The 26,949-nt window shown below is 32.9% G+C and overlaps 1 protein-coding gene across 1 annotated transcript; it reads left to right on the forward strand.

The window, feature by feature from the left end:
• LOC132728680 (transmembrane protein 181-like) lies at positions 1 to 26,457 on the forward strand. The gene is made up of 12 exons (XM_060714358.1): positions 1 to 54; positions 931 to 1,021; positions 2,425 to 2,564; positions 11,930 to 12,052; positions 12,428 to 12,508; positions 14,379 to 14,478; positions 15,801 to 15,928; positions 16,332 to 16,481; positions 16,780 to 16,882; positions 19,328 to 19,552; positions 20,066 to 20,132; positions 20,729 to 26,457. The coding sequence occupies exons 1-12, from the start codon at positions 1 to 3 to the stop codon at positions 20,796 to 20,798; spliced, it is 1,332 nt and encodes a 443-aa protein (XP_060570341.1). The 3' UTR covers positions 20,799 to 26,457.
• The last annotated feature ends 492 nt before the right edge of the window (positions 26,458 to 26,949 follow it).

Below are 26,949 nucleotides of genomic sequence, written 5' to 3' on the forward strand. Positions count from 1 at the left end.
ATGTTATTATTGGAATTGGATTTCAATGTCAGTTTAAAAGAATTAATGGTCTGGGTTAGTTCTGTACTTGATTAGTTGAGTGATAATTAAATTTTTCTCCTTTTGTTAAGTTAATGAGTTGATTCAATTTGGGGGAGGGGGGAGCTTTTATAATAAGTTTAAATTTGTGAAACATATTGATTTCTGCAGAGAAAAGAGATAAATAGCTAGAGTTTAATTTCATTTCAAACAACTGAAAATAAAAACTTCATTTTATTGGACATTATTGGTAATTGCTTTAGAGAGATTCTGAGAGAAAATTTGATTTACACCCGAGATTTGCAAAGAAATATGTTGAAACCTTGATTATTTGAGCTTAGTTATAGCCTAGAAATCATAAATGTTATTTTTTCAAGCCTTTATATTAACAAAAGAGCTTCAGCTTTAGGTGAAATGATTCGGCTTACAGTCAGAAACCACTGTGTCAACACAAATTAGTGTCATTGGTCAATTTAAATTTCAAAATTATAACCATACACTATGAAGAATTTCTAGATTTACATTTGAACTGGGTTACCAACTGTTGGATAATAGACCAAAAGGTTTGAAATTTTATGTCATGTCTGATGGTCTCTGTCTTCTGTCTTCTAATTGTTCATATTTAGTAGTGCCCGAATATGGAGTAACTTTTTCCATTAGGGCTGTACCATACTTGATCAGATCCAAACAAATACATTGTTGGCCAATGTTCGGTACAACTCTATCAAATACTAATTTGGGTTACTTGTTATTGAATTTATTACTGATCGACCATGTGTGTTCACTTTACACCAGTCAGACTGGTTTATTAGCACAACTGTTTTGAAATATTCTGTTGTGATGTTTTTTTTTGTTTTTTTTTAGTGAATATTTTTTTCTAATATACGATATATAAATTTTTTATATTTACAGACAGGGCCTTTCACATTAAAGTCACCACCTTTATCAACATTTCATCAACAGTTCTGGTTGATTGCTCACATTATAACAGATAACAAAGCTGGTATGTATTACATAGCTAAGGTTGTTTATTATAAGTATTTTTCACTGGCTGCCGGTACAGACCGGAATATCTAGCTCGAGGGTAGCTATTTACGGCGGTAACGAGGCTCTGCCGAGTTTCTGCCAAACAGTTATCCAAAGCTAGATATTCCAGTATGTGTTTGATTCTTTTTGTTGCATATTACATGTCAAATATTTTAGGAACAGAAATTGGATATTTTCATTATGCACTATTTTCTTATAGTAGCAAATTATGAACTTACAAACTTCATTCCTAACAATCAAATGACATCATCTTAAGAACAATAATTAATCACTCATAAAAGGCACATGGCAATGATGTCATTTAAAGCATGAGTCATGTCTTACATGGGAAGTCTAAGACAGGTTTTTCTAGCACCAGTGTAAATGGTAGATAATCCTGTCTGATATGCAAGAAAGCTAAATATTATATCTAAGTTTGTAGATGCCTGAAATATAGTGGCATTTGCACAAGTTCCTGTATTTGTCTAGTAAAATACTGATCGTCAAAATAGGACAATTTTTACCAGAAAAGCAAAATTTAGAAAAATATTGTTCTCAAAATGATTGAATTACAAAAGCAAAATTATAAAAGCAAAATTTAGAAAAATATTGTTCTCAAAATGATTGAATTAAGTAGCACAAAATGTACTTCAGTAACTTTACATTTATTATAAATTGTTGTACAAATTTGTCTATGATTATAATTTATTTGATGTCATCGAAAACAGAGTATTGTTTGTTATATATTTTGTTTTGATTACAAGTTACATTATGTATTTAATTTAAATTGTAATGTTGAGTTTTCATCATTAATATTTGAGTGTTTTTATGTTTAATTTATATTTACTGAAACAGTCATACATGTACATGTAGCTATAAACATGTACTAAAGATTGAGGGCTTTTATGGTTTGCGATGGCATTTAAGCTGCATGCCTCCAGATGAGTCAAAACATTTTAGGAAAATCAAACTTGAAAAAAATGTACTAAAAATTTTAAGAAAAGTAAAAATATTCACAATTCAAGAAATAATTTACATTTTATATGCAATTAATGACTGATTTTGCAGTATTTATCACCATATTTCTACTGTATTACTAATGCAGTAAGGGCTGTTTTGGCATATTTTGACATCCTTCTGGTAATGAAATTTGTGTGGATATTAAGTGCCAATAGCAATATGTAAATTACTTTCTTTGTTTACCTCGCAATACCATAACATTTAAATACATTTTAAAAAATTTCATGAAAATTAGCATGAATCTGGAGGCGTGCTACTTTAAAAACAAACAGACTGTAGATCTGAAGTTTAACAATATCATCAGTCCATGTTTTAAAATATGATTACAATGCTAATGAAATCAATGCCATTTTTGCCCAGGAACAAAAATAGAACAATCATTCACTGTGAGTGTTTTCATTGGTGGAATCAAGGGAGAAGATGAAAGTATTATCCAATCAGAGAATCCGAAACTTGATGGGCTGTCACATAATAGAACAAGGTTGTTGTCATGTAAAGAGGTAAGAGTTCAATACAGTTGAAGTCATTGAAGTCTAATAAAAAGCCTTAAGCAGCCATTCAAATCCAATAAATGCCAATAAAAGCCATTTAGAATATCATGTCAGGTTTCTATTGCGTCATTTAGTCGCTAACAGATCAAAACTAGAGACTAGAGGGCCATTAGATTTATTGTGATGTATAAAACAAATAACAAAATTATAATAGGATTTTGAACTTACATTTTTGTAGGAGTTATACATTTATGCAACAATGAACATAGGTGGACAGTTTTCCGAAAGGAAATGTTGTCTGTCACTGGATGATAATTCTGGGATCCCATTGGTGTGAAACAATGATCAAAGTCATTTATGTCACAACATAGAATTCAGATGTTCTTAATTGGTCCCACATTGCTCAAAGTCTGCTTCTCTTGTTAATTATGTTGTATTTTGCTGTTAGAATTTAAAAAAAAATGCTTTTATTTACTGAAACAGGCTTCACCGAAGTAAAGAAAAAATAAATGAATGCTAGTTTCACCCTTATAGTGATTTTTCACCTTATATAAACAGTATTTTTCCAATGGAAAAATCAATCAATTTTCCCCCCAAACCAGAACTTACACCATCATTTTTATACCCCCAAAAACGAAGTTTGGGGGGGTATATAGGAGTCACCCGGTGGTCGGTCGGTCGGGCTGGCGGTCGGGCGGGCGGGCGGTCGGTCGGTCCAGACGTCCGTTGCATTTTCCTTGTCCGGAGCATAACTTGAAGACTAATGGTTGGAATTCAATATAACAACATACAATGGTCAAGCACATTGAGAGGAATTGCAGTGCACAAGAACCATAACTCTATCTTGACTAATTACAGGCTGTCCAGCGTCCCTAAAATTCCTAAAAAATCCTAATTTTTTTCAGTTTGGCTAAAATTCCTAAAAAAATGAAAAATTCAAAGGGATTTCCTAAAAAAGCCCTATTTTTTCACTTAAATTCCTATTTTTTTATCTTTTGTGATAAACATATCGCGAAACAACCATGTTTCAATCACAACATAAATTTGAACACAGTCAGTGGAGCTAAATGTCATGTCTGACTAAAATGCATAAAGTCACATGTTGTATTTACTTTAACTCCTGCAGAAATGCCATACTTGATTAGTTACCAGATGTTATCAGAGAAATAATAAAAAACTGTTTGTTTTAAATGGAACAATGAAAATTGTCTGGCTTTGACTATATCAAAATAGTCACCAGTGTTTAAAATTGTGATAAAAAATGTCCAAGGAAGTTACATTTTTATTGGCTACAGAGTTTTACCATTTACCTCAGTCTTAGGTGTATTTAAAGCAACTATTTACATTATGAATAACTAAACTTTATCAAACTTTATGTAGGGGTCCTTATTAATAAAATCTTAATTTGTAATCAAGTTATCTGTAGAACAGATCTTTTGTTAGTGATACTAGCTTGCAGATCTAGACAAGTTTCCATTGCTAATTATAAAGTGGGTAAGGTAAACTGGCAGTAATGATTGGATGCTTTAACCATTTTGCTACCCAATTAGGGTACTAAGAAGTGACACCTTCAGCTGCCCTTTTTGTACACATATGTTATAACATATAGTGTAAGTTTTTTAAAATCTGGAAAAAAAACTGTTGAAAATCATTGAAAAAACTAACACTGTTGTGAAATTTTCTACAATTTTTAGTAGCCTGATTTATCTTGAACAAATTCTTCATAGGTGTATACCCTGCTGTTTGAATTTAAGTTTTAATATTCCTGGGAATGACTTGAGTGGGTCATATTGTTTTTATTGTTTTTTAAGAAAGATCAAGACTTGTTGAAAATGTACCAACCTTAAAATGAATAAATGTTGATAATAAATGCATTTATAGCTAAAATAAATCTAAAGCATAATTTCCCCTTCCATTTATTATTGGCTAATCAAAGCTTAACTAATTGAATATTGGTTGTTCCGGGATACTTATAACTTTGAAAATGTTTTCATTCTAGTTATGTTTTAATGTAGTTTTTCAGCTCTTTTTAAAGGCAGTTGACCAGTGAATCCATTTATTCACTGGTGACTATGGAACACTGGTTGCTATAACTGAACTATAGCATTATTTGTGAGTTACTTTTGTGTCAAATATGCAAAGTTGAGCCCATATCATGGTCTTTTGAGGCCATAATTTTGTTATGAAATTCAAAATTTAGCCCTAAAATTTCTTTTATTTACCCTAAAATTACTAATTTAAGCCCTAAAATTTCTTAAAAATTACCCTAAAATTTGCCCTAATTTTTTGTCTGAAGGTGCTGGACAGCCTGTAATTACAGAGTTATTGCCCTTTGTTACTTTTCCTTGTCCGGGGCATAACTTGATAACTACTGGTTGGAATTCAAAACAACTTCATACAATTGTCAAACACAATAAGGGGAAGTGCAGTGCACAAGAACCATAACTCTATCTAAAGTAATTACAGAGTTATTGCCCTTTGTTGCTTTTCCAAAGTTTTTTTTTTTGTCCGGACCATAACTTGAAGACTAATGGTTGGAATTCAGTGTATCTACATACAATGGTCAAGCACATTGAGAGGAAGTGCAGTGCATAAGAACCATAACTCTATCTTGACTAATTACAGAGTTATTGCCCTTTGTTACTTTTCCTTGTCCAGGGCATAACTTGAAAACAACTGGTTGGAATTCAAAACAACTTCATACAATTGTCAAACACAATAAGGGGAAGTGCAGTGCACAAGAATCATAACTCTATCTAAAGTAATTACAGAGTTATTGCCCTTTGTTACTTTTCCATTGATTTTTTTGTCCGGACCATAACTTAGTTTAAACAATATTTTATTAATAATCCACACATTTACATAATAAATTACATAAAATAAAATTTACGGATTGAGTAGGAAGCTTGTAAAGCTTTTTTGAAAACTCTCTCCGTAATCAGTATTTAACAAATTTCAAATAAATGGTAACAAAATATAAATATCTAAACAAAACTATACATATCATATCGACTTGTTCTTGCTTTCTTACTATACATACTATGTTTATGTCAAGTATTCATGAACTAAATTTAAGATACATTGCTGTTAGATTAGAGGTATAAGCACGAGTATGAATTCATTTATATAGGCCCGTTTGAAAAACGGGACGTATTATGGGAACGCCCCTGGCGAGCGGTCGGGCGGGCGGGCGGCGTCCAATTTTGTCCGGAGCATATCTCCTACATGTATGGAGGGATTTTAATGAAACTTCATAGAAATGTTCACCACTATGAGGAGCAGTGTCGCGCACATGAACCAGGTCTCTAGGTCAAAGGTCAAGGTCACACTTAGAGCTCATTGAAAAACGCTTGTCCGGAGCAAAACTTCCACATGTATAGAGGGATTTCAATACTACTTGGCACAAATGTTCACCATTGTGAGGCGGAGTGTCGCGCGCAAGATTCAGGTCCTTGCGGCCAAGGTCAAGGTCACACATAGAGGTCAAAGTTCAGATAAAAATATGAAGATGTGTATATGGACCATTTAGTCATCATTTATTGAGGGATTGTAACACAAATGGTCATTATCAAGACTATGGCTGTGATACATATAATTTAGGTCAATATATACAAGATCAAGGTCACTAAAGATGATGAAATATCCAGATTTTGTCCGGAGCATATCTCCTACACGCATGGAGGGATTTTAATGAAATTTCATAGAAATGTTCACCATTATGAGAAGCCATGTCACGCACATGAACTAGGTCTCTAGGTCAAAGGTCAAGGTCACACTTAGAGCTCATTGAAAAACACTTGTCCGGAGCAAAACTTCCACATGCATAGAGGGATTTCAATATAAGGCCATCCTTAAAAAAGTGTTTGCTTGCAGTAACGCGACCGACTCACAAAATTTGCCCCTACTCAGAAGTTTTTTTCATGGTCTGGATAAAAATTTATTTTTTTTGAATCAGAAAATTATGCCTTGTGCTTTGTTTTTGTTCTTTTAAAGGTTAATAGAAGAAATAAAATGTAGGTATTATTTAATTAGAATTCATTTATCAATTTATTAATTGTTACCAGATTATCAAAGCATATATTGTCCAGCATTTTGAAATTCCATGTTTATTTGGGAGTACAGTTCAATAAAAAAAAAAAAAAAAAAAAAAAATCGACCTACCTACCCACCTTGAAAATTCTGGGTCGGGTTACTGCAAACAAACATTTTTTTAAGGATGGCCTAACTTGGCACAAATGTTCACCATTGTGAGGCAGAGTGTCGCGCACAAAATTCAGGTCCCTGCAGCCAAGGTCAAGGTCACACATAGAGGTCAAAGTTTAGATAAAAATATGAATATGTGTATAGGGACGATTTAATCATCATTTATTGAGGGATTGTAACACAAATGGTCATTATCATGACTACAGCTGTGACACATGTACTTTAGGTCAATATATGCAAGGTCAAGGTCACTAAAGATGGTGAAATATTCAGATTTTGTCTGGAGCATATCTCCTACATGTATGGAAGAATTTTTATAATACTTTATGGAAATGTTCACCACCATGATATGTATTGCTCCATGCATGATCCAGGTCTCCAGGTCAAAGGTCAAGGTCACACTTAGAGCTCATTGAAAAACGCTTGTCCGGAGCAAAACTTCTACATTCATAGGGGGATTTCAATATAACTTGGCACAAATGTTCACCATTGTGAGGCTGAGTGTCGCACGCAAAATTCAGATCCCTGCAACCAAAGTCAAGGTTACACATAGAAGTCAAAGTTCAGATAAAAATTTGAAGATGTGTATAGGGACCATTTAGTCATCATTTATTGATGGATTGTAGCACAAATGGTAACTATCATGACTACAGGTGTGACACATTTAATTTAGGTTAATATTTGCAAGGTCAAGGTCACTGGAGATGATTAAATATCCAGATGTTGTCCGGAGCATATTTTCTACATGCATGGAGGAATTTTAATGTTACTTTATAGAATTGTTCACCACCATGAGACGTAGTGCCCTGCACATGAACCAAGTCTCTAGGTCAAAGGTGAAGGTCACAGTTAGAGCTCATAGAAAAACGCTTGTCTGGAGCAAAACTTCTACATGCATAGAGGGATTTCAATATAATTTGGCACAAATGTTCATCATTGTGAGGCTGAGTGCCGTGCATAAAATTCAGGTCCCTGCGACCAAGGTCAAGGTCACACATCCTGTGCATATCTTCCCTACTGATTTGTTTTAAGGTTCATTTAACAACACAGTGCCAAGAATAAAAACTTGCTTGCTAGATAACACTTATCCATAATGCCCCCATCTCCATCTAAAGCTTTCGTAAACGGGCGTATTTTGTGACTATGGCACCCTTGTTAAAGGGATCTATTGCTTAGTTTAACTTGCAGTGCACAAGAACCATAACTCTATCTAAAGTAATTACAGAGTGATTGCCCTTTGTTGCTCTTCCAAAGTTTTTTTTTTTGTCCGACCATAACTTGAAGACTAATGGTTGGAATTCAGTGTATCTACATACAATGGTCAAGCACATTGAGAGGAAGTGCAGTGCATAAGAACCATAACTCTATCTTGACTAATTACAGAGTTATTGCCCTTTGTTACTTTTTCTTGTCCAGGGCATAACTTGAAAACTACTAGTTTGAATTCAAAACAACTTCATACAATTGTCAAACACAATAAGGGGAAATGCAGTGCACAAGAACCATAACTCTATCTAAATAACTTCAAAATAACTACATACAATGGTCAAGCACATTGAGAGGAAGTGCAGTGCACAAGAATCATAACTCTATCTAAAGTAATTACAGAGTTATTGCCCTTTGTTACTTTTCCATTGATTTTTTTGTCCGGACCATAACTAAGTTTAAACAATATTTTATTGATAATCCACACATTTACATAATAAATTACATAAAATAAAATTTACGGATTGAGTAGGAAGCTTGTAAAGCTTTTTTGAAAACTCTCTCCGTAATCAGTATTTAACAAGTTATTGCCCTTTGTTACTTTTCCATTGCTTTTTTTGTCTGGAGACCATAACTTGAAGACTAATTGTTGGAATTCAATATTACTTCATACAATGGTCAAGCACATTGAGAGGAAGTGCAGTGCACAAGAACCATAACTCCATCTTGACTAATGACAGAGTTATTGCCCTTTGTTACTTTTCCTTGTCCAGAGCATAACTTGAAAACTACTGTTTGAAATTCAGTACAACTTCATACAGTTGTCAAGGACATTAAAAGGAAGTGCAGTGCACAAGAGCCATAACTCCATTTTGACAAAATACAGAGTTACTGCCCTTTGATACTTTTCCTTGTCAGGAGCATAACTTAAAACGTACTGGTTGGAATTCAAAACAACTTCATACAATGGTCAAGCACAATAAGAGGAAGTGCAGTGCACAAGAACTATAACTCTATCTTCAGTATTTATAGAGTTATTGCCCTTTGTTCCTTTTCTTTGTCTTTCTGGACTTATTACAGATTAATTCAATTAAACTTCATCAATGGCCAACCACATTGAAAGGAAATGCAACATACAAAAACCACAACTATCTTTAATTGCCCACAACCATAACTCTATATTTCAATTCTTTTACAAGGTATTCTGTTACTAGTAACATCCTCATTTCCGAAGCAGTCTTGTGGGGGTATTAATCACATTTAGTGATAGTTCTAGTTACTTCCCAAATTAGCAATTTTAGTGATATTTCTTCCCAAAATCAAGAGTCTAAGGTCATTCAAATTAAGTGAGAAAAACCACTGCCTTAACCTGCTTAAATAGAAAGTGATCAGCCTTTGCCAGCACCATAGAGCTGGGTCTGCATGCACATCCTTGCAGTCTGACCAGGATCTATAAAATTTGCTGCTCAAGTTCACATTTGCCTTGATATCCTTAAATGTGATAATAGGCAATTAGGATTGAAAATACAAGCTGAAATTTATGTACTGTTTCCCAAGTTCTTATTTGGCAGCCATGTTATGAATTGTAGGTAATAATTATGCCCTCTGAACAATTCCAGAACAGGAAGCTAGACAAGTCTATGTAAGAAATTCTGCAGGTTAAGAGTTATTTATTATACCCCCAAAAACGAAGTTTGGGGGGGTATATAGGAGTCACCCGGTGGTCGGTCGGTCGGGCGGTCGGTCGGTCGGTCGGTCTGTCCAGACGTCCGTTGCATTTTCCTTGTCCGGAGCATAACTTGAAAACTAATGGTTGGAATTCAAAATAACTACATACAATGGTCAAGCACATTGAGAGGAAGTGCAGTGCACAAGAACCATAACTCTATCTTGACTAACTACAGAGTTATTGCCCTTTGTTACTTTTCCTTGTCCGGGGCATAACTTGAAAACTACTGGTTGGAATTCAAAACAACTTCATACAATTGTCAAACACAATAAGGGGAAGTGCAGTGCACAAGAACCATAACTCTATCTAAAGTAATTACAGAGTAATTGCCCTTTGTTGCTTTTCCATTGTTTTTTTTTTGTTTGTTGCATTTTCCTTGTCCGGAGCATAACTTGAAGACTAATGGTTGGAATTCAATATAACTACATACAATGGTCAAGCACATTGAGAGGGAGTGCAGTGCATAAGAACCATAACTCTATCTTGACTAATTACAGTTATTGCCCTTTGTTACTTTTCCTTGTCCGTGGCATAAATTGAAAACTACTGGTTGGAATTCAAAACAACTTCATACAATTGTCAAACACAATAAGGGGAAGTGCAGTGCACAAGAACCATAACTCTATCTAAAGTAATTACAGAGTAATTGCCCTTTGTTGCTTTTCCATTGCCTTCTTTTTTTTGTCCGGACCATAACTTGAAGACTAATGGTTGGAATTCAATATAACTACATACAATGGTCAAGCACATTGAGAGGAAGTGCAGTGCACAAGAACCATAACTCTATCTAAAGTAATTACAGAGTAATTGCCCTTTGTTGCTTTTCCATTGCCTTCTTTTTTTTGTCCGGACCATAACTTGAAGACTAATGGTTGGAATTCAATATAACTACATACAATGGTCAAGCACATTGAGAGGAAGTGCAGTGCATAAGAACCATAACTCTATCTAAAGTAATTACAGAGTTATTGCCCTTTGTTGCTTTTCCATTGCCTTCTTTTTTTTGTCCGGACCATAACTTGAAGACTAATGGTTGGAATTCAATATAACTACATACAATGGTCAAGCACATTGAGAGGAAGTGCAGTGCATAAGAACCATAACTCTATCTAAAGTAATTACAGAGTTACTGCCCTTTGTTACTTTTACTTGTCCAGAGCATGACTTGAAAACTACTGGTTGGAATTCAAAACAACTTCATACAATGGTCAAGCACAATAAGGGGAAGTGCAGTGCACAAGAACCATAACTCCATCTTAACTAATTACAGAGTTATTGCCCTTTGTTACTTTTCCTTGTCCAGAGCATAACTTGAAAACTACTGTTTGGAATTCAGTACAACTTCATACAGTTGTCAAGGACATTAAAAGGAAGTGCAGTGCACAAGAGCCATAACTCCATTTTGACAAAATACAGAGTAACTGCCCTTTGATACTTTTCCTTGTCCGGAGCATAACTTAAAACGTACTGGTTGGAATTCAAAACAACTTCATACAATGGTCAAGCACAATAAGAGGAAGTGCAGTGCACAAGAACTATAACTCTATCTTCAGTATTTATAGAGTTATTGCCCTTTGTTCTTTTTCTTTGTCTTTCTGGACTTATTACAGAGTAATTCAATTAAACTTCATCAATGGCCAACCACATTGAAAGGAAATGCAACATACATGAACCACAATTATCTTTAATTGCCCACAACCATAACTCTATATTTCAATTCTATTACAAGGTATTCTGTTACTAGTAACATCCTCATTTCCGAAGCAGACTTGTGGGGGTATTAATCACATTTAGTGATAGTTCTAGTTTAAGCTCATGTGAGAAACAAGTTCTGCCAAACAAGTTCTCACAACATATATGAATAACTTTCAAGAACACTTCATGTGCTACATATATTCTTCACTGCTATTGGTTCGAATCCCTACATAGACTTTGGATTCTGTTATGTGAGGAAGCTATCCAGCTAGCTAACGGAACATTTGTGGTTCTACTCAGGTGCCTATTCGTTCCCAAAATAATGCAAGGAGGGACAGCTGAGGTCTTCATCAATCATTAAAGCTGGAAAGTCACTATATGACATATGCTGTGTCAGTGTGTCGTAAAACCCAACAAATAGAATTTTGTTACCTGTATTTCATAGGAGTGAGAAAACATTGTGATAGCTCAACTAAGGTTTCCCTGCATATTTATTTCATTGTGTAAATTTTGCAGTGAACATATATTTTGTGTATTTCAGGAATGCAATGATCTAATATTGTTACACCTTGGCTATCTAGACTACACATATTACATCATCAATATTAACTTTCACGGTCTGGAGAAACAGGCCCACTTTGATATCAAAAATATCATATTCCATGTAAGTACATGTACTATTTTACACAGATACTGTTAATACATTTTGCGATCTAAATAAAGTCTATTGGTATAATACATATTATATAATTATTATCTTAATATCATATCATGGCATCAGCTTTGTTGTAAAAGCATTTCTGTATATATTTTGTAAATGAATATCATGTACGTAAAATAGTTTTTCTGAAATTGTAAATGGTCGACGATTTTTTATGAATATCTTGTTTGTAAAATAGTTTTGCTGAAATTGTAAATGGTTGACAATTTTATCCAACAGGATAAATATATATATATTTTATTTTGACAAGTGTAATAACAAGGGTAAAAGGTTTTTTATTCAAGTTTGAAATTTGAATATGATTTTCTTCTATTACAGTTCAAGAGCTATAATACAGCTTTTACCAAGCTGGAAATTTGGTTACGGTTTTCATTTCTTGTGTTCACTTTCATAGCTACGGTAAGACTTTTATGTTACTTTTTAGCTCACCTGTCACTTTGTGACAGGGTGAGCTTTTGTGATCGCTTTTCGTCCGGCGTCTGTCCGTCCGGCGTCCGTAAACTCTTACTTTAAATGACATCTTCTCATAAACCACTGAGCCAATTTCATCCAAACTTCACAGGAATGTTCTTTTGGTGGTCACCTTTGAAAATTGTTCAAAGAATTTAATTCCATGCAGAACTCTGGTTACCATGGCAACCAAAAGAAAAAACTTTAAATATCATCTTCTAAAAAACCAAAAAGAGCTAGAGCTTAGATATTTGGCATGAAACATCTTCTAGTGAGTGTCTATCAAGTTTGTTCAAATAAAAGCCCTGGGTTCAAAATTGGCCCCGCCCCAGGGGGTCATTGATTTTCCCTATATGTATATAGTAAAAACTTTAAAAATCTTCTTTTAAAGAACCCAAAGAGCTAGAGCTAAGATATTTAGCATGAAACATCTTCTAATGGGTGTCTACCAAGTTTGTTCAAATAAAAGCCCTTGGGTCAAAATTAGCCCCGCCCCAGGGGGTCATTGATTTTTCCTATATGCATATAGTAAAAACTTAAAAATCTTCTTTTAAAGAACCAAAAGAGCTAGAGCTATGATATTTAGCGTGAAACATGTTCTAATGGGTGTCTACCAAGTTTGTTCAAATAAGAGCCCTGGGGTCAAAATTGGCCCCGCCCAGGGGGTCATTGATTTTCCCTATATGAATATAGTAAAAACTTAAAAATCTTCTTTTAAAGAACCCAAAGAGCTAGAGCTAAGATATTTAGCATGAAACATGTTCTAATGGATGTCTACCAAGTTTGTTCAACTAAGAGCCCTGGGGTCAAAACTGGCCCTGCCCCAGGAGTGTCATTGTTTTTAAATACTAGTATATGAGTAAAGAAAAAACTTAAAAAATCTTTTTTTAAAAAACCCAACAAGCTAGACCTTAGATGTTTAGCATGAAACATCTTCTAATGGGTATCTACCAAGTTTATTCAAATAAAAGCCCTGGGGTTTAAACTTGCCCCGCTCCGGGGGGGCCTATATACAGGTGAGCGACTTCAGGGCCATCATGGCCCTCTTGTTTATATAACCTTTTGCAACTTAAATTAATGTGTTCCAGAATAAAAAAAGGAAATTACAGAAAGCCAGATGTCCTTTTTCCAGGGTTTGACCTAAACATACAATTTTAACAACTTAAAAAAAAAATTATCATTTGTACAGAGATAGGGAATATTCCCATTGTTCAAAGATTGGGGAATATTCCTCTTTGTTGAAATCCTCAAAATCAGATTCTGTTGTAATGCCGAAGATGCAAAAGTTAGGGCACATTTGTATAGTCCTTTACCTGCTGAATTTATGTAAAAGATTTGAATACCCTTGGTGTTTGTAGCTATATGACTAAGGTAGAAATTACCTACAAATATATAAAATTCACATCGTACCTGTATGATACTCCAAATCATTATTATTTGTGGGACACTAATTTTAGTGGTTTTCATGGATAGGTTAATCCATGAATTTAAGATCCAATGAAATTTTATTTGGTCTGCTTTAAGATTATTTTGCATCACATTATTTACATTTTACCTTTAGGACAAATAAACAGTCCCTGAGTTTAAGTACCCACAAAAATGTTCTTTGTAAGAAAACCATGAAATTTCATGCCTACAAAATCAAGTGTATTCACAGTATTTGATTCTTTCCTATCATTTACTCATTCTTATCCATGATAATAGAACCCATCATAAACTTATGGTTATTAACTTATATTTCAGATAAGAAATGGTCATAATACATATTTATACATATTAACTAATGATTTTATCAATATTCCATTTAATGATTTTTCAGTGCTCATTTGCTCATTCATTGAGAAAGTTTACAATGCGAGACTGGTCAATAGAACAAAAATGGATGTCCGTACTGATGCCACTTCTTCTTCTTTATGATGGTAAAATCTTTATTATCTATTCAATTAATTCCTAATCTAGTTTAAACATAAGCTTAATTTTAAATCAAGCACTAATCCTTCTATAAATATCTTTTGAGTCTGGACTGGTATAATAAGAGGAAAATTTGTTAGAATTACCGGTTGGATCCTTTGGCTTGGCTCTGTCGACACTGATCTTGTACATTGAGTTTAATGGTCATTTGTCTCCCACTGCTGATTCAGAAATCATGTGAGATTAGTAGTCGGTCAATCGCGAAGAAATTGTTAATTTCTGGTCAGTTATCCAGGAAAGCTGGTTAGTTGGTCCTACTACTGCTGAGACGTTACCAAACATGCGATAGAATCAGTGTGACAACCAAAACAAACAGTTATTTAAAGAACAATTTATCTTGAATCCCACAATACATTATAGATTTAGATTGAATATTTTGATATTAGAGATGTTGTTTTGAATTTCTTGCATGCATTTTAAATATGTTCGATTACTATAAACTTTGTTTTATATTCACTTGAAGTGTCCCCTTGAGACATGCAGATATTTATTTAAACTGTTTCTAAATTTTATCTCTTGAATTTCTCTACATATTCCAATGAAATATCTCCACCGATCAGGGGTAGACATCTAACATGCATTATTTGTTTGTATCTTATCATGTTATACATATTTGATTACTTTACAGCTTTGTTGAATAAATGATTCAAAGCATCCCTTTATACATCGTCGGGTCGGATACCCACGGTTTATTAACATATAACATAACATTGTAAATGTTTATGGTTCGGCGATGGATATCTGACAATGCCTGTTTTAACAAACATGTACTCATAAAGGCACACCAAGCCTCAGAAATGAAATTTTTTTTCTTTCTGTATAAAAGGCAAACCTGTGTTTTATTATATTGTGAGAATAATTGACTTAGGACATTTGAGATGCTTATTGCCTGATGAAAATAGTGCTGGATGTGAAATAGTTTGTGATAAAGCTAGCTAAGTAGTAATTAGACTTCCATACAATATGTATTACATGTATTAATGGCCAAAATGAAAGAGAAGAAAAAACGGCTCAGCTATATGGCAAAAAGTCATTTTGGAAACTGTAACAAGACATCAAAACAACTTTTTTTTTCAGAGTAATGAAAATACATATTTAGCATTTTTGGGCTTGATGGACCTTAAATTTTCATTACAACTTTTGTTTACTTCATGTATTTATAAGTATGTCAGTTATTATTGATCTATCAAATGTAATAAATTTTATTTCATATTTGGTCATGTTTAATAATTATTTATGTTGATAAGAATGAGTCAATTTTGTATTACAGATCCTATATTTCCGTTGACTTTCCTTGTTGATAGCTGGGTACCGGGAATGTTTGACGGGATATTTCAAGCATCATTTCTGTGTGGGTTGTTACTGTTCTGGTTATGTATATACCATGGAGTTAGACAGGTAAAGATATTTAGAGTACACAATGTAATCATGTCATTATTTGATACAACATTTTAAAGCGGTCTTCAGCTTTAATTTCTTCAGCTTTAATTTTCTGTTGGAAAAACAATTCTTTTTTGTCTCAAACTAAGTATTTCAGCAATTTCATCTTGGAATAGTGCATCATATCACTGTGAAGCCTTTTTGAGGATGAGAGTTATTTTTAAAGCGTCAGTGATGTACATTTCTAAAAATAGAATATGGGAGAACACGCCGCGCGCCCCCTTTACATATACTTAAAATATATAGAGCAAAAAAAAATTCTTCTATTTTGTTGAATATGTAGTAATTAAAAATCGTTTTCCTGTGGAATGCAAGTTCATCTTCTTGCTGCTAACCTCAGTCAATTAATATTTGTTTTCAGACTGACAGACGGTTTTGGAAATTTTATTTCCCTAAGTTATTGATAGTTGGGTTAATTTGGATATCAGCGGTCACTTTGGCATCCTGGCAGGAGTACAATGAACTACAGGACCCAACATATTTTTACAGGCTTGATACAAGCAACTTTATGGTAGGTATAAGACTAAAATTGACATTTTCTCATTAGTTGTGACCCATTTCATTTTTTTGTAGTAATGAAAGTATAATGTTGAGCTCACAGTAAATATTTGGGTATAAGTTTGTGATTAATATGTACTAAATGTAGATTTTATTAGAACCAACCCGTGATACACCATTCAGTTATTGCATTTCACATTAATGCCAAATTAAGGCAAACAGTTTTAGCTTTAAGTTTAAACTCATTATTCAAGCTTGATTTAATAAAGTCTTTTTCACTTTCTCAACAAAAATTGTTGATCTATTTTCAGGGTTTTAAGATATTTTTCTTCATAGTTGGTAGTGTATATCTTCTCTATCTGCTGTATTTGTTGGTGCGAGCGTATGCTGAACTTAGATCCATGCCATACTTTGGTAAATATTTCATCTCACATATATTTGCTTTGATTAAATATAGTATTATTAAATAAATGTTTTTTGTTGTTTGTTTACTTTGGTTTAATTTTAGTTTTTTTTACTGCTGGTTATATTTCTCATAAAGGCACATCATACTTCAGAAATAAATAATTTATTTACTACGTACAAACAGCACACATGTTAAATAACTTTTAAATAATGGTTTAAAGCATGTTAGATGCTTGTTACCTGTTGAAAGTAGGGCTAAATGTAAAAAATTTTGTCATAAAGGTAGCATAATATAGTAAAAAAGTAGTATTTTGACTTCCAAAATTGTATTAGAATACAATATACAGGTTTAGCACTGGACTGACTTCTGGAATAAGTATAATTAAATTTGTGTCGATAACTATGTCAAAATTTCACAGAAGAGTTATCAAAATTTGTTATTTCCGAAATTATATTGATTTTTTAGCTCACCTTGCACAAAGTGCAGGTGAGCTTTTAGGATGGCCAACCAAATGGCGTCCGTCGTCTGTCGTCCGTCCACATTTTAAATATTCTAAGGACATCTTCTATGATACCGCAAGGCCAATGTTAATGAAACTTGGCAGGAATACTCTTTGTATGAAGCTCTATCAAGATTGTTCAAAGAATTCCATTTCATGCAGAACTCTGGTTGTCATGGCAACCGAAAGAAAAATCTTTAAATATCTTCTTTTAAAGAACCGTAAGAGCTAGAGCTTAGATATTTGGCATGAAACATCTTCTAATGAGTGTCTACCAAGTTTGTTCAAATAAAAGCCCTAGGGTCAAAATTGGCCCCGCCCCAGGGGGTCATTGATTTTCCCTATATGCATATAGTAAAAACTTAAAAAATCTTCTTTTAAAGAACCCAAAGAGCTAGAGCTAAGATATTTGGCATGAAACATCTTTTAGTGAGTGTCTACCAAGTTTGTTCAAATAAAAGCCCTGGGGTCAAAATTGGCCCCGGCCCGGGGGGTCATTGATTTTCCCTATATGCATATAGTAAAAACTTAAAAAATCTTCTTTTAAAGAACTGTAAAAGCTAGAGCTTAGATATTTGGCATGAAACATCTTCTAGTGAATGTCTACCAAGTTTGTTCAAATAAAAGCCCTGGGGTCAAAATTGGTCCCTCCCCAGGGGGTCATTGATTTTCCCTATATGCAAATAGTAAAAATTTAAAAAATCTTCTTGTAAAGAACCCAAAGAGCTAGAGCTAAGATATTTAGCATGAAACATCTTCTAATGAGTGTCTACCAAGTTTGTTCAAATAAAAGCCCTGAGGTCAAAATTGGCCCTGCCCCAGGGGGTCATAGATTTTCCCTATATGCATATAGTAAAACCTTAAAAAATCTACTTTAAAGAACCCAAAGAGCTAGACCTAAGATATTTGACATGAAATATCTTCTAGTGAATGTCTACCAAGTTTGTTCAAATTAAAGCCCTGGGGTCAAAATTGGCCCCGCCCCGGGGGGGTCATTGATTTTCCCTATATGCATTTAAAACTTAAAAAATCTTCTTTTAAAGAACCGTAAGAGCTAGAGCTTAGATATTTGGCATGAAACATCTTCTAGTAAATGTCTACCAAGTTTGTTCAAAAAAAGCCCTGGGGTCAAAATTGGCCCCGTCCCAGGGGGTCATAGATTTTCCCTATATGCATATAGTAAAAACTTAAAAAATCTTCTTTTAAAGAACCCAAAGAGCTAGAGCTAAGATATTTAGCATGAAACATCTTCTAATGAGTGTCTACCAAGTTTGTTCAAATAAAAGCCCTGGGGTCAAAATTGGCCCCGCCCCAGGGGGTCATTGATTTTTCCTATATGCATATAGTAAAAACTTAAAAAATCTTCTTTTAAAGAACTCAAAGAGCTAGAGCTAAGATATTTAGCATGAAACATGTTCTAATGGGTGTCTACCAAGTGTGTTCAAATAAAAGCCCTGGGGTCAAAACTGGCCCCGCACCGGGGTTCATTGATTTTCCTTATATGTGTATAGCAAAAACTTAAAAATCTTCTTTGAAAAAACCCAAATAGCTTGAGTTTAGATATTATACATGAAACATCTTTAAGTAAATATCTACAAAGTTTGTTCAAATATAAGCCCGGGGGTCAAAACTGGCCCTGCCCCAGGGGTGTCATTGTTTTTAACTATATGTGTATAGTAAAAACTTTAAAAAATCTTCTTTTAAAAAACCCAATGAGCTAGAACTTAGATGTTTAGCATGAAACATCTTCTTATGGGTGTCTACCAAGTCTGTTCAAATAAAAGCCCTTGGGTAAAAATTGGCGGGGGGGGGGGGGGGGGGCTATATACAGGTGAGCGACCTCAGGGCCATCATGGCCCTCTTGTTTCTTTTTCTATACTTTTACATGAGGAAAGCTTGATATATGATTCCAAAAGATTTTTTTTTATACAAGGTGATATTTTTTGTGTTTCAGATTTAAGACTGAAGTTCATGACGTTTCTAATGTTGATAGTTCTATCAATAAGCATTACTATCACAGTATTACGGTTTGGGCGGGCCGCGTTACAGGACAATTTTGTTGCGGAGTTGTCTACCCACTACGAGAACTCGGCAGAATTTGTAGCATTCTATGGGTTGTTGAATACATACATGTACACAATGGCGTTTGTGTACTCGCCCTCACCGAATGCAGTATTTGGTATGTTTTTGTCTGTGCACAATAATTGACATATTTCATATTACCAGCATAAATTTGTGATCTTTCACAGAAGAGCTGATTGTTACTGCTTATTCCTAAGGGCATTGACATTTAAGGCCTTTTTTTGTCGAAGTTATGCTGGTTCATTTATTTTGGACAAAAATTGTAAAATTTACATTTCTAAGGGGAATGAAAGAATAAGAAATTTGTGTTGTCTTGATATTTCACTGATTACGAAAAAATGTGCAGTGTTGATGAATAAATATTTTGACACATATCTGTTTGAAATAGGAGTAAAACTGTATTGGGCAGATGCTGTTAAGATTAAGTTTAATCAATTCTGTACGTTTTAACCATTCTATTTGACCTCAACAGCTTGATAAAATACATTTAAACATCAGTTATATTTTATACATTTATATTTGGAACATAGAAATTGTTTTCATGTAATAATATTTATTGTGAAAGTTTTCTGTTTTAGTCTGGTTAAATGTTTTCTTGTTTTTTTTTCAGAAACTCATTTCAAGGACAATCCCGGTCTTTCAATGTTGAATGATTCTGATGAAGAGGTGCATTATGGGTAGGTTTAAGTTAAAATCTCAATTTAACCATATTATTAACATTGAGTTGTTTTTTATTGCATATCATTTACTGATTTTCATTCATGAGCTGGTTTCTTTTCACTCAAGCACAGTCTCGTATTTTATTTTCTTTAAATTGTCTCCCTTACATTTCAATTTGTTTTTTCTTAAAATTGTCTCCCTTACATTTGTAATTTCTCTAAATTGTCTCTGTTACATTTGTATTTCCTTTAAATTGTCTCCCTTACATCTGTATTTCCTTTGGATTGTCTCCCTTACATTTATATTTCCTTTCAATTGTCACCCTTATATTTGATTTCCTTTGGATAATCTCCCTTACATTTATATTTCCTTTAAATTGTCTCCCTTACATTTGTGTTTCCTTTCAATTGTCCCCCTTATATTTGATTTCCTTTCAATTGTCTCCCTTACATTTGAATTTTCTTTAAATTGTCTCCGTTACATTTGAATTTTCTTTAAATTGTCTCCCTTACATTTGCATTGCCTTTAAATTGTCTCCCTTACATTTGTATTGCCTTTAAATTATCTCCCTTTCATTTGTATTTCTTATCATTTTCATATTTTTTTTTGCCAGATCTGACACAGAGAGTATAGGGCTGACTAGAGTGAGACCAAATGCTGTTGGGAAATATGACAGTGATTAGAGTTACCTTCCTTGGGACAAAAGTTAGCACCCTTGTTGTGACTAGAGTAACTTCCCTTTTAACAAGAGCTAGTGCCATTGTAACAAGAGTTAACTTATCTGTTATAAGAGTTAGCATCTTTGAGACAAGAATTCTTTTGACAATGACAAAAATGTGCACTCTTGGCTTAAGTGACAGGTTATTTCCCATGCGGCAAGAATCAAGTCTTTTGTTAAATAGAGTAAGCTCCTTTTAGACTAGAGTTAGTGCCCTTGTTATTGCAATATGACCAGACACTAGTCATGTTTTAAGTATCATTGATAAAATATAAAATGTAATCTCTGTGATGGGACAGTAGGTAAAATGTAGAATATTAAAAAGATAGTCTTGTGTCTGTGATTTCATCAAAAATTGAGAAAAGAAATGTTGTTGTTATTAGGTGATACTTTTTCCTTTGCATTTATTTGTTTTGTGAACATGTAATATTTTTCAAGAATATTGACATATATAAGATCCAAGCTTGCCAATATGTGAGATAGATAACAGTAGAAATTGTAAAATTATTAGATTTTTGGTGTTAGATAAAAAAATCGTGGGCTTGATAAATAACCATTAAATGTTATTAGTTCATATGAATAGATGTAAATTCATTCATCATATTAGAGTAAGTCATATTTGAATTATGGTGAATTTTTTTTTTGTAACAAAATCAGAAATCCACACTGTAGACGAAATTTTTGTTTTCTTATTCAAACCAATGTAAGACATGCATAACATTCCTTATATTTTTCTGTTGTTTTTAATGGTGTTGAATCCCAGTGGCCATGAAATTTTCATGTCTAGAATTTGTGATAATTGTGCAATATAGAGATATAGGTTTTATTTTTACTGAGGATTGATTTTAGTAGTTAATAGAGATCATATCCTATGGTTTAAAAAAAAGTGGAATATTTTTCAAATGTGATAGTTATAATTTTGCAATAGAGTGGGATAGTTTAAAGTAGTGTTGGTTAGTGACGTGTGCCTGTGGGATAAATCATTGACTTAAACTTTGATAGCCATGTGTACTTTAACACAAGATGCAACAGATAATATAAATAAAACAATGAAAGTACAGTGTAGCCCCTGCAGAGCACCCCCTCTGTATACCAATTTAACCTCTTTTAAACAACCATATACTTTTTTCCAAAAGTAAGGTGATAAAATATCCCAACAAATTCAATCTCTCTTGAGCAACAACTCTCAGCAACAAGCAAAATCTTTGTCTCCCAAAAGGTGTTGTTCTGCATAAACTTGTAAAGTTAATCCTTTTTATTACAATTTAGTACCATGGTATCGGCAATGAAATCCAAGGATTTTATAAAAAAGAATATAGTAATTTTACTGACCAAATCCTAAAATAACCTCATGTGATCAATATGGTTTTAATGAATATTTTTATTGATATTAAGCGGGAGGAAGCAATCTGAAAATTTAAGTAGTGAAGTTCAGCTAGTTATACTATTTTGAATTTTTTTAATTTTTTTTTGTAAATTTTAACAGTTAAGAAAAGAAAAACAATGTCTTATACATGTATTAGGAATGAAAATGGTACACTATGTACCGGAAGGCCATTTAACTAGACCAGCTTTGGTATATGTTTTAATTATGGGACTGTACCATAGATATACATTGTTTGTGATACAGTAACGAAAAGGGGACTATTGGAAGTCTGGCCCTGAGGTTATAAAACTTTTTTCTGAGCTGTATGTCAAATCTCAGGATTTCTATTGGTCAATGATTACCAGATTATTATAAAATAGAATCATATTAAATATCAATTAATTTTGTTTATTTATGCACTTATCAACATTAAAGTTCTAATTATTTATATTTACTTATTCTAATTATTAAGTTTTAAAGTACAAAATCAGTAAAATGAATGACTTTGAAAAATTATTGTTCTAATATTTTACGCCATATTTTACAAAATCCAATATTCACAACTTCAAATTTATTATGAAAAACTATTATACAGATATCTATATTTATCTATCTTTTTGTAAAAGTCAAATTGCTATTCATTGAAATAAAATGTAACTGCTTAATACATATAATAGGTCTGGTGCACTACATCTAGTGCACTCCTAGTGCACTTTATGTAACGTATAGTGTGAACTCAACTGTAGATTCTGTGTTTGTTTCTGACCAGTCAAATATCTGAGATCTGTGTTTGAGCTGAGAAATTTTGTGTATAACGGTTATAATAACCTCGGGTGCAGGTTTAATGTGATATATATATCATAGGGAAATCATCTAATAGTTGGATGCAAAGTATATTTTATAAGTTATAAGTTATTTCATCATGTGAATTTTTTAAATTAGGACTGTCAATGTTTTTTTAAAAGGTGTCAAAGCAGTACTGTGGAGCATCTATCAATTAAAACTGATTATTTTGTTTCAAATATATATACGAGTATAAAAAAAGTAGTGGAAATTTGAGTTTAAAAACAAAAGCATAATCATATATCATGTTGCTATGAAGTAATCATATTTTGTACATTGTTTTATCATATTTGATGTGCATCTTGGTTGTGTGAAAATATAAAATAAATATGTTTGTATATATAGTGCATAATTTATTTACATACATTGTAATAGAGCGCAATACGGTGCTTTATTTTATATGGACAATAAGCATTCCATTGTTAATGTTTTATGATAATTTTTGAAACCGTCAGTCAACAGTCATAGGTTTATTGTTGTTGCTTGATTTAATTTCAGTGGTGTGCTATGGTTCTGTCCATTATGAAATTGTTTTTAGTTTGTCTATTTTGAAAAAAAAGGCGAGCTTTTATGGTTGCTTTGTCCCTGTTGCAGTCATACAAAAACTTTAATTTAGCCTATTTTTCTAAGAATTTAAGAGCTATCAACATGAAACTTGGAGTTCTTGCTTCTTATGTATTCTCCGAATATATTATATAGATTTATATGTATCATAATTATAATGTCCCTTTTTAACTTACTTTTTTGTTTGTCAAAAATAGGTTATCTATATATAGTCATGCACTCAACAGATGAGCGTGCAATGCTCTTATTTAATATTACTTTTCATATTTTAAAGAAATCTCAAATAATTATGCTGGCATTAAATTTTAATTGTTAATTGCATACAATCCTATGTTGTTGCTTTTGTTTTGTTCTGTCAATAGGAATATCATAATTTGCAGCTTATTTTTTTCCTGCAATTTTGAGCTAGTTAATATTGTAATATGTAATTCATTTATTCAATGAATCGTATCCCATTACTTGTTAGATATCAGAAATCCATGGCATTGGATATAAGCACTATCTTTATTACGCTGATCCTTTTGCTTTTATATCTAAAAAACCTGCATGGAATATTATAAGTGACTTATTAATAATAAGATTTTATGCAAAGCTTTGATAACCAGTCTAAATATTGAAAGAGTTTTATTGGTCATTATTCAAATTTGAATTGGCCAATCAGATGCAAGTATTTGAAACTCCTAAAACATGAATTTTGAACATCCAGGGAGAGTTTGCCAAAAGATTTGTTATTAATTATGTTTTAATTAATTTCTATATATTTAGCAAATGTTACCTCAATATAAAGTTCATGTTGATGATTTTTTTGCCATGTTTTACTTACCATAATAGTGATGTGTTCCAAGAATACGGTTCATTCAAAAGATGTTAAAGATAGTTGATATGTGTCAAAATTATGTGTAAGAATCATTTTTATATAATGAAAAATATATGTTAAGATGATTTATGGCTTTTTATGTACTCAGACATTTTTGCTTTCATATCTAGATAACTGATATTTAATCAAAGGTTTATCCAGCTAAACATGTGAAATAGCATACTGCTTTGAACTTCGAAAAAACCATTGTTTGTTAAAGATTAAGCAAAGATACTAAATTTGGCAAAAATGGAAGTACAGATGGTCTTGCAAATTTCTCTCCAAACCAAGAACTGGAAAAATAGATACTTGCCTAGATGAGGCTGTATACCCATTGCTGTTTTATTTTATTATTTTGATCTTGAAATCCCAACTTTGATTCTGCAATTCCAAAATTTATTATTTTGAAAAATGACTTGCAAATATACATGTGAACATAACTGTTTATTATACAGTTGTCCTATGAAAATGAATATGTTTGTTCATTATCCCGTTATCTTAGGAAAAATTATGTTCATTAATATCAAATTATCCGCAGAAAATTTACTTCAGTCATCCTATTAAAATGAATTTTATTGTTCATTCTCAAATTGAACAGAATGTTTTGCTAATTTGCTCACATTGGCGATAAAGGGCAATCCTAGCATTGGTTCAATGTTCACTGATTGTAGATACATTATTTTCCAGGTAGTTTTGTGATAAAAGTTTAGCTCCCCACCAAGTCAGTCGTAATTTATTAAATTTTGTGGTTTTAAGAATTTCGTTCTGTTTTTACTGTATTTAAAGTTGTTATATGTATTTCCCGAATCTATTATATATTATAATTATATAATGTCCCATTTAGTGCAATAGTATATATACATTATGTTGAGGGATCTGTTTTATTGTTAGATGTTTCAGTTTTGTATGTTATAAGAGATTCCATTTTGCCAACTTGATTGATAATCCCTGTATTGTTTTTTAGCTGTTTAACTGTTCACCGAGGTGTCGGTGTTGGTGTCAATGTCAAACTTTGGTTCAGTTTATGCATGCAAGTTGGTATCTCCAAAACTTCTGAAGTGATTGGGTAGAAAGTTCACATACTTACATTTGAGGACATACAGGGAGGTCACTGTCCAAGGCCTACAACTCTAACATGGAATTTGAAAGAATTATGGCCCTTTTATGACTAATAGAAAATTCTACATTATCCTGGCTCTTGTTGAAGCACCAATCTACATGTTTGGGAATATTCGAGCGTCCTGTCCTGCTGACAGCTCTTGTTATTGTGAATAATTGTGTTCTTTTTAACATGTTTTACATTAAGACAATATTTCAATGTTTTTGGTGTTAGCATAACATTTTATCATGTTTAATTAGATGAAAACATGTTAGGTCCTTGCCTTTTAGAAATTTTCCCTGTAGAATGGGAAGAGCTATGTCGGTAAAAAAAACTCATTTCATGCCAGATTTTTAGAACAAATGTTTTTAAAATGATTGATCCCCCCCCCCTTAGTTTTGGATGAAACTGGTCGGACATGTTGCTGTGTGTGTCAATATTTCTGTAGCATGGTTTTCCTTGAAATTCTGCCTTGGTTGTTAATGAGACAATAACCAAATTTCATTGAATAAATTTAATTGAAAAGCAAACAATTTACAATGGTAATTGGTACAGTGTTGAAAGTGCATTGAGAAGGTGTGTACTGTTGAAAAAATACGTATTTTGATTTTGTTTGATTTGTAACAGCATTTTTCCACAGTTTATTAATTTATTCCATACATTTACATAATGTAATTTGATCATTTTAAAATTTCATGAATTGTTACACCATTTTGTTTAGAAATAGGGTTTAATTTCTGTGCTGTATACGGTAATGCAAAATGCTAATGGAAATCCATTAAAAGAAACTCGGTGTTTGAAATCCATGTTATAGAAATTTTGAAACACAATTGGAATTAAATGTAGTGCAGTTATGTCATATTAAAAGCATATTTTAGTTAATAAAATTGAAAATTGATTGATTGTTTTCCTTATTCTTATGACCATATAAGCAGCATGAGGTGAGCTGAGCTAAGCTGAGCTGGGCTCGGCTGGGCTGGATGAAGCGTCATGAGATAACTTAGCTGAAGGGAGGTGAGGGCAGTGGAGGGAGAGAGAAAAAAGAAAGAAAAAGAAGAGGGAGAGAAATGGGAAGGGAAAATAGATATATATTTTTTTAAGAGTAGTATGAACAATATGTGGAAGTACAAATTATATGTTGGTCTATAGGTCACTATAAACCATACATTTTTCGCTTGACTATTCAAAGAATAGGGAGACTGCGAGAGCTATTGTACTCGCCCAGATGTCGGCATTTAGAATCACACTTTGGTTAAGTTTTTGCGTGCAAGTGTGTATCTCCAAATATACTGAAGGGAATGGGTTGAAACTTTACATACTTATTGAGAGCATTTTATGAGGTCTTATTAAAATCAACCATGTGTGACCAAAGTACAAAAACAAACTTA

This window comes from Ruditapes philippinarum, unplaced genomic scaffold (assembly GCF_026571515.1).
Source record: "Ruditapes philippinarum isolate M1 unplaced genomic scaffold, ASM2657151v2 ctg5182_1_1_1_1, whole genome shotgun sequence".
Taxonomy (NCBI): domain Eukaryota; kingdom Metazoa; phylum Mollusca; class Bivalvia; order Venerida; family Veneridae; genus Ruditapes; species Ruditapes philippinarum.

Coding starts and splice junctions, on each gene's coding strand:
- LOC132728680 (XM_060714358.1), top strand. CDS start 1: ATGTTATTATTGGAATTGGATTTCAATGTCAGTTTAAAAGAATTAATG. Junction 2,565..11,929: donor GGTTGTTGTCATGTAAAGAG/GTAAGAGTTCAA, acceptor TGTGTATTTCAG/GAATGCAATGATCTAATATT. Junction 12,053..12,427: donor TCAAAAATATCATATTCCAT/GTAAGTACATGT, acceptor CTTCTATTACAG/TTCAAGAGCTATAATACAGC.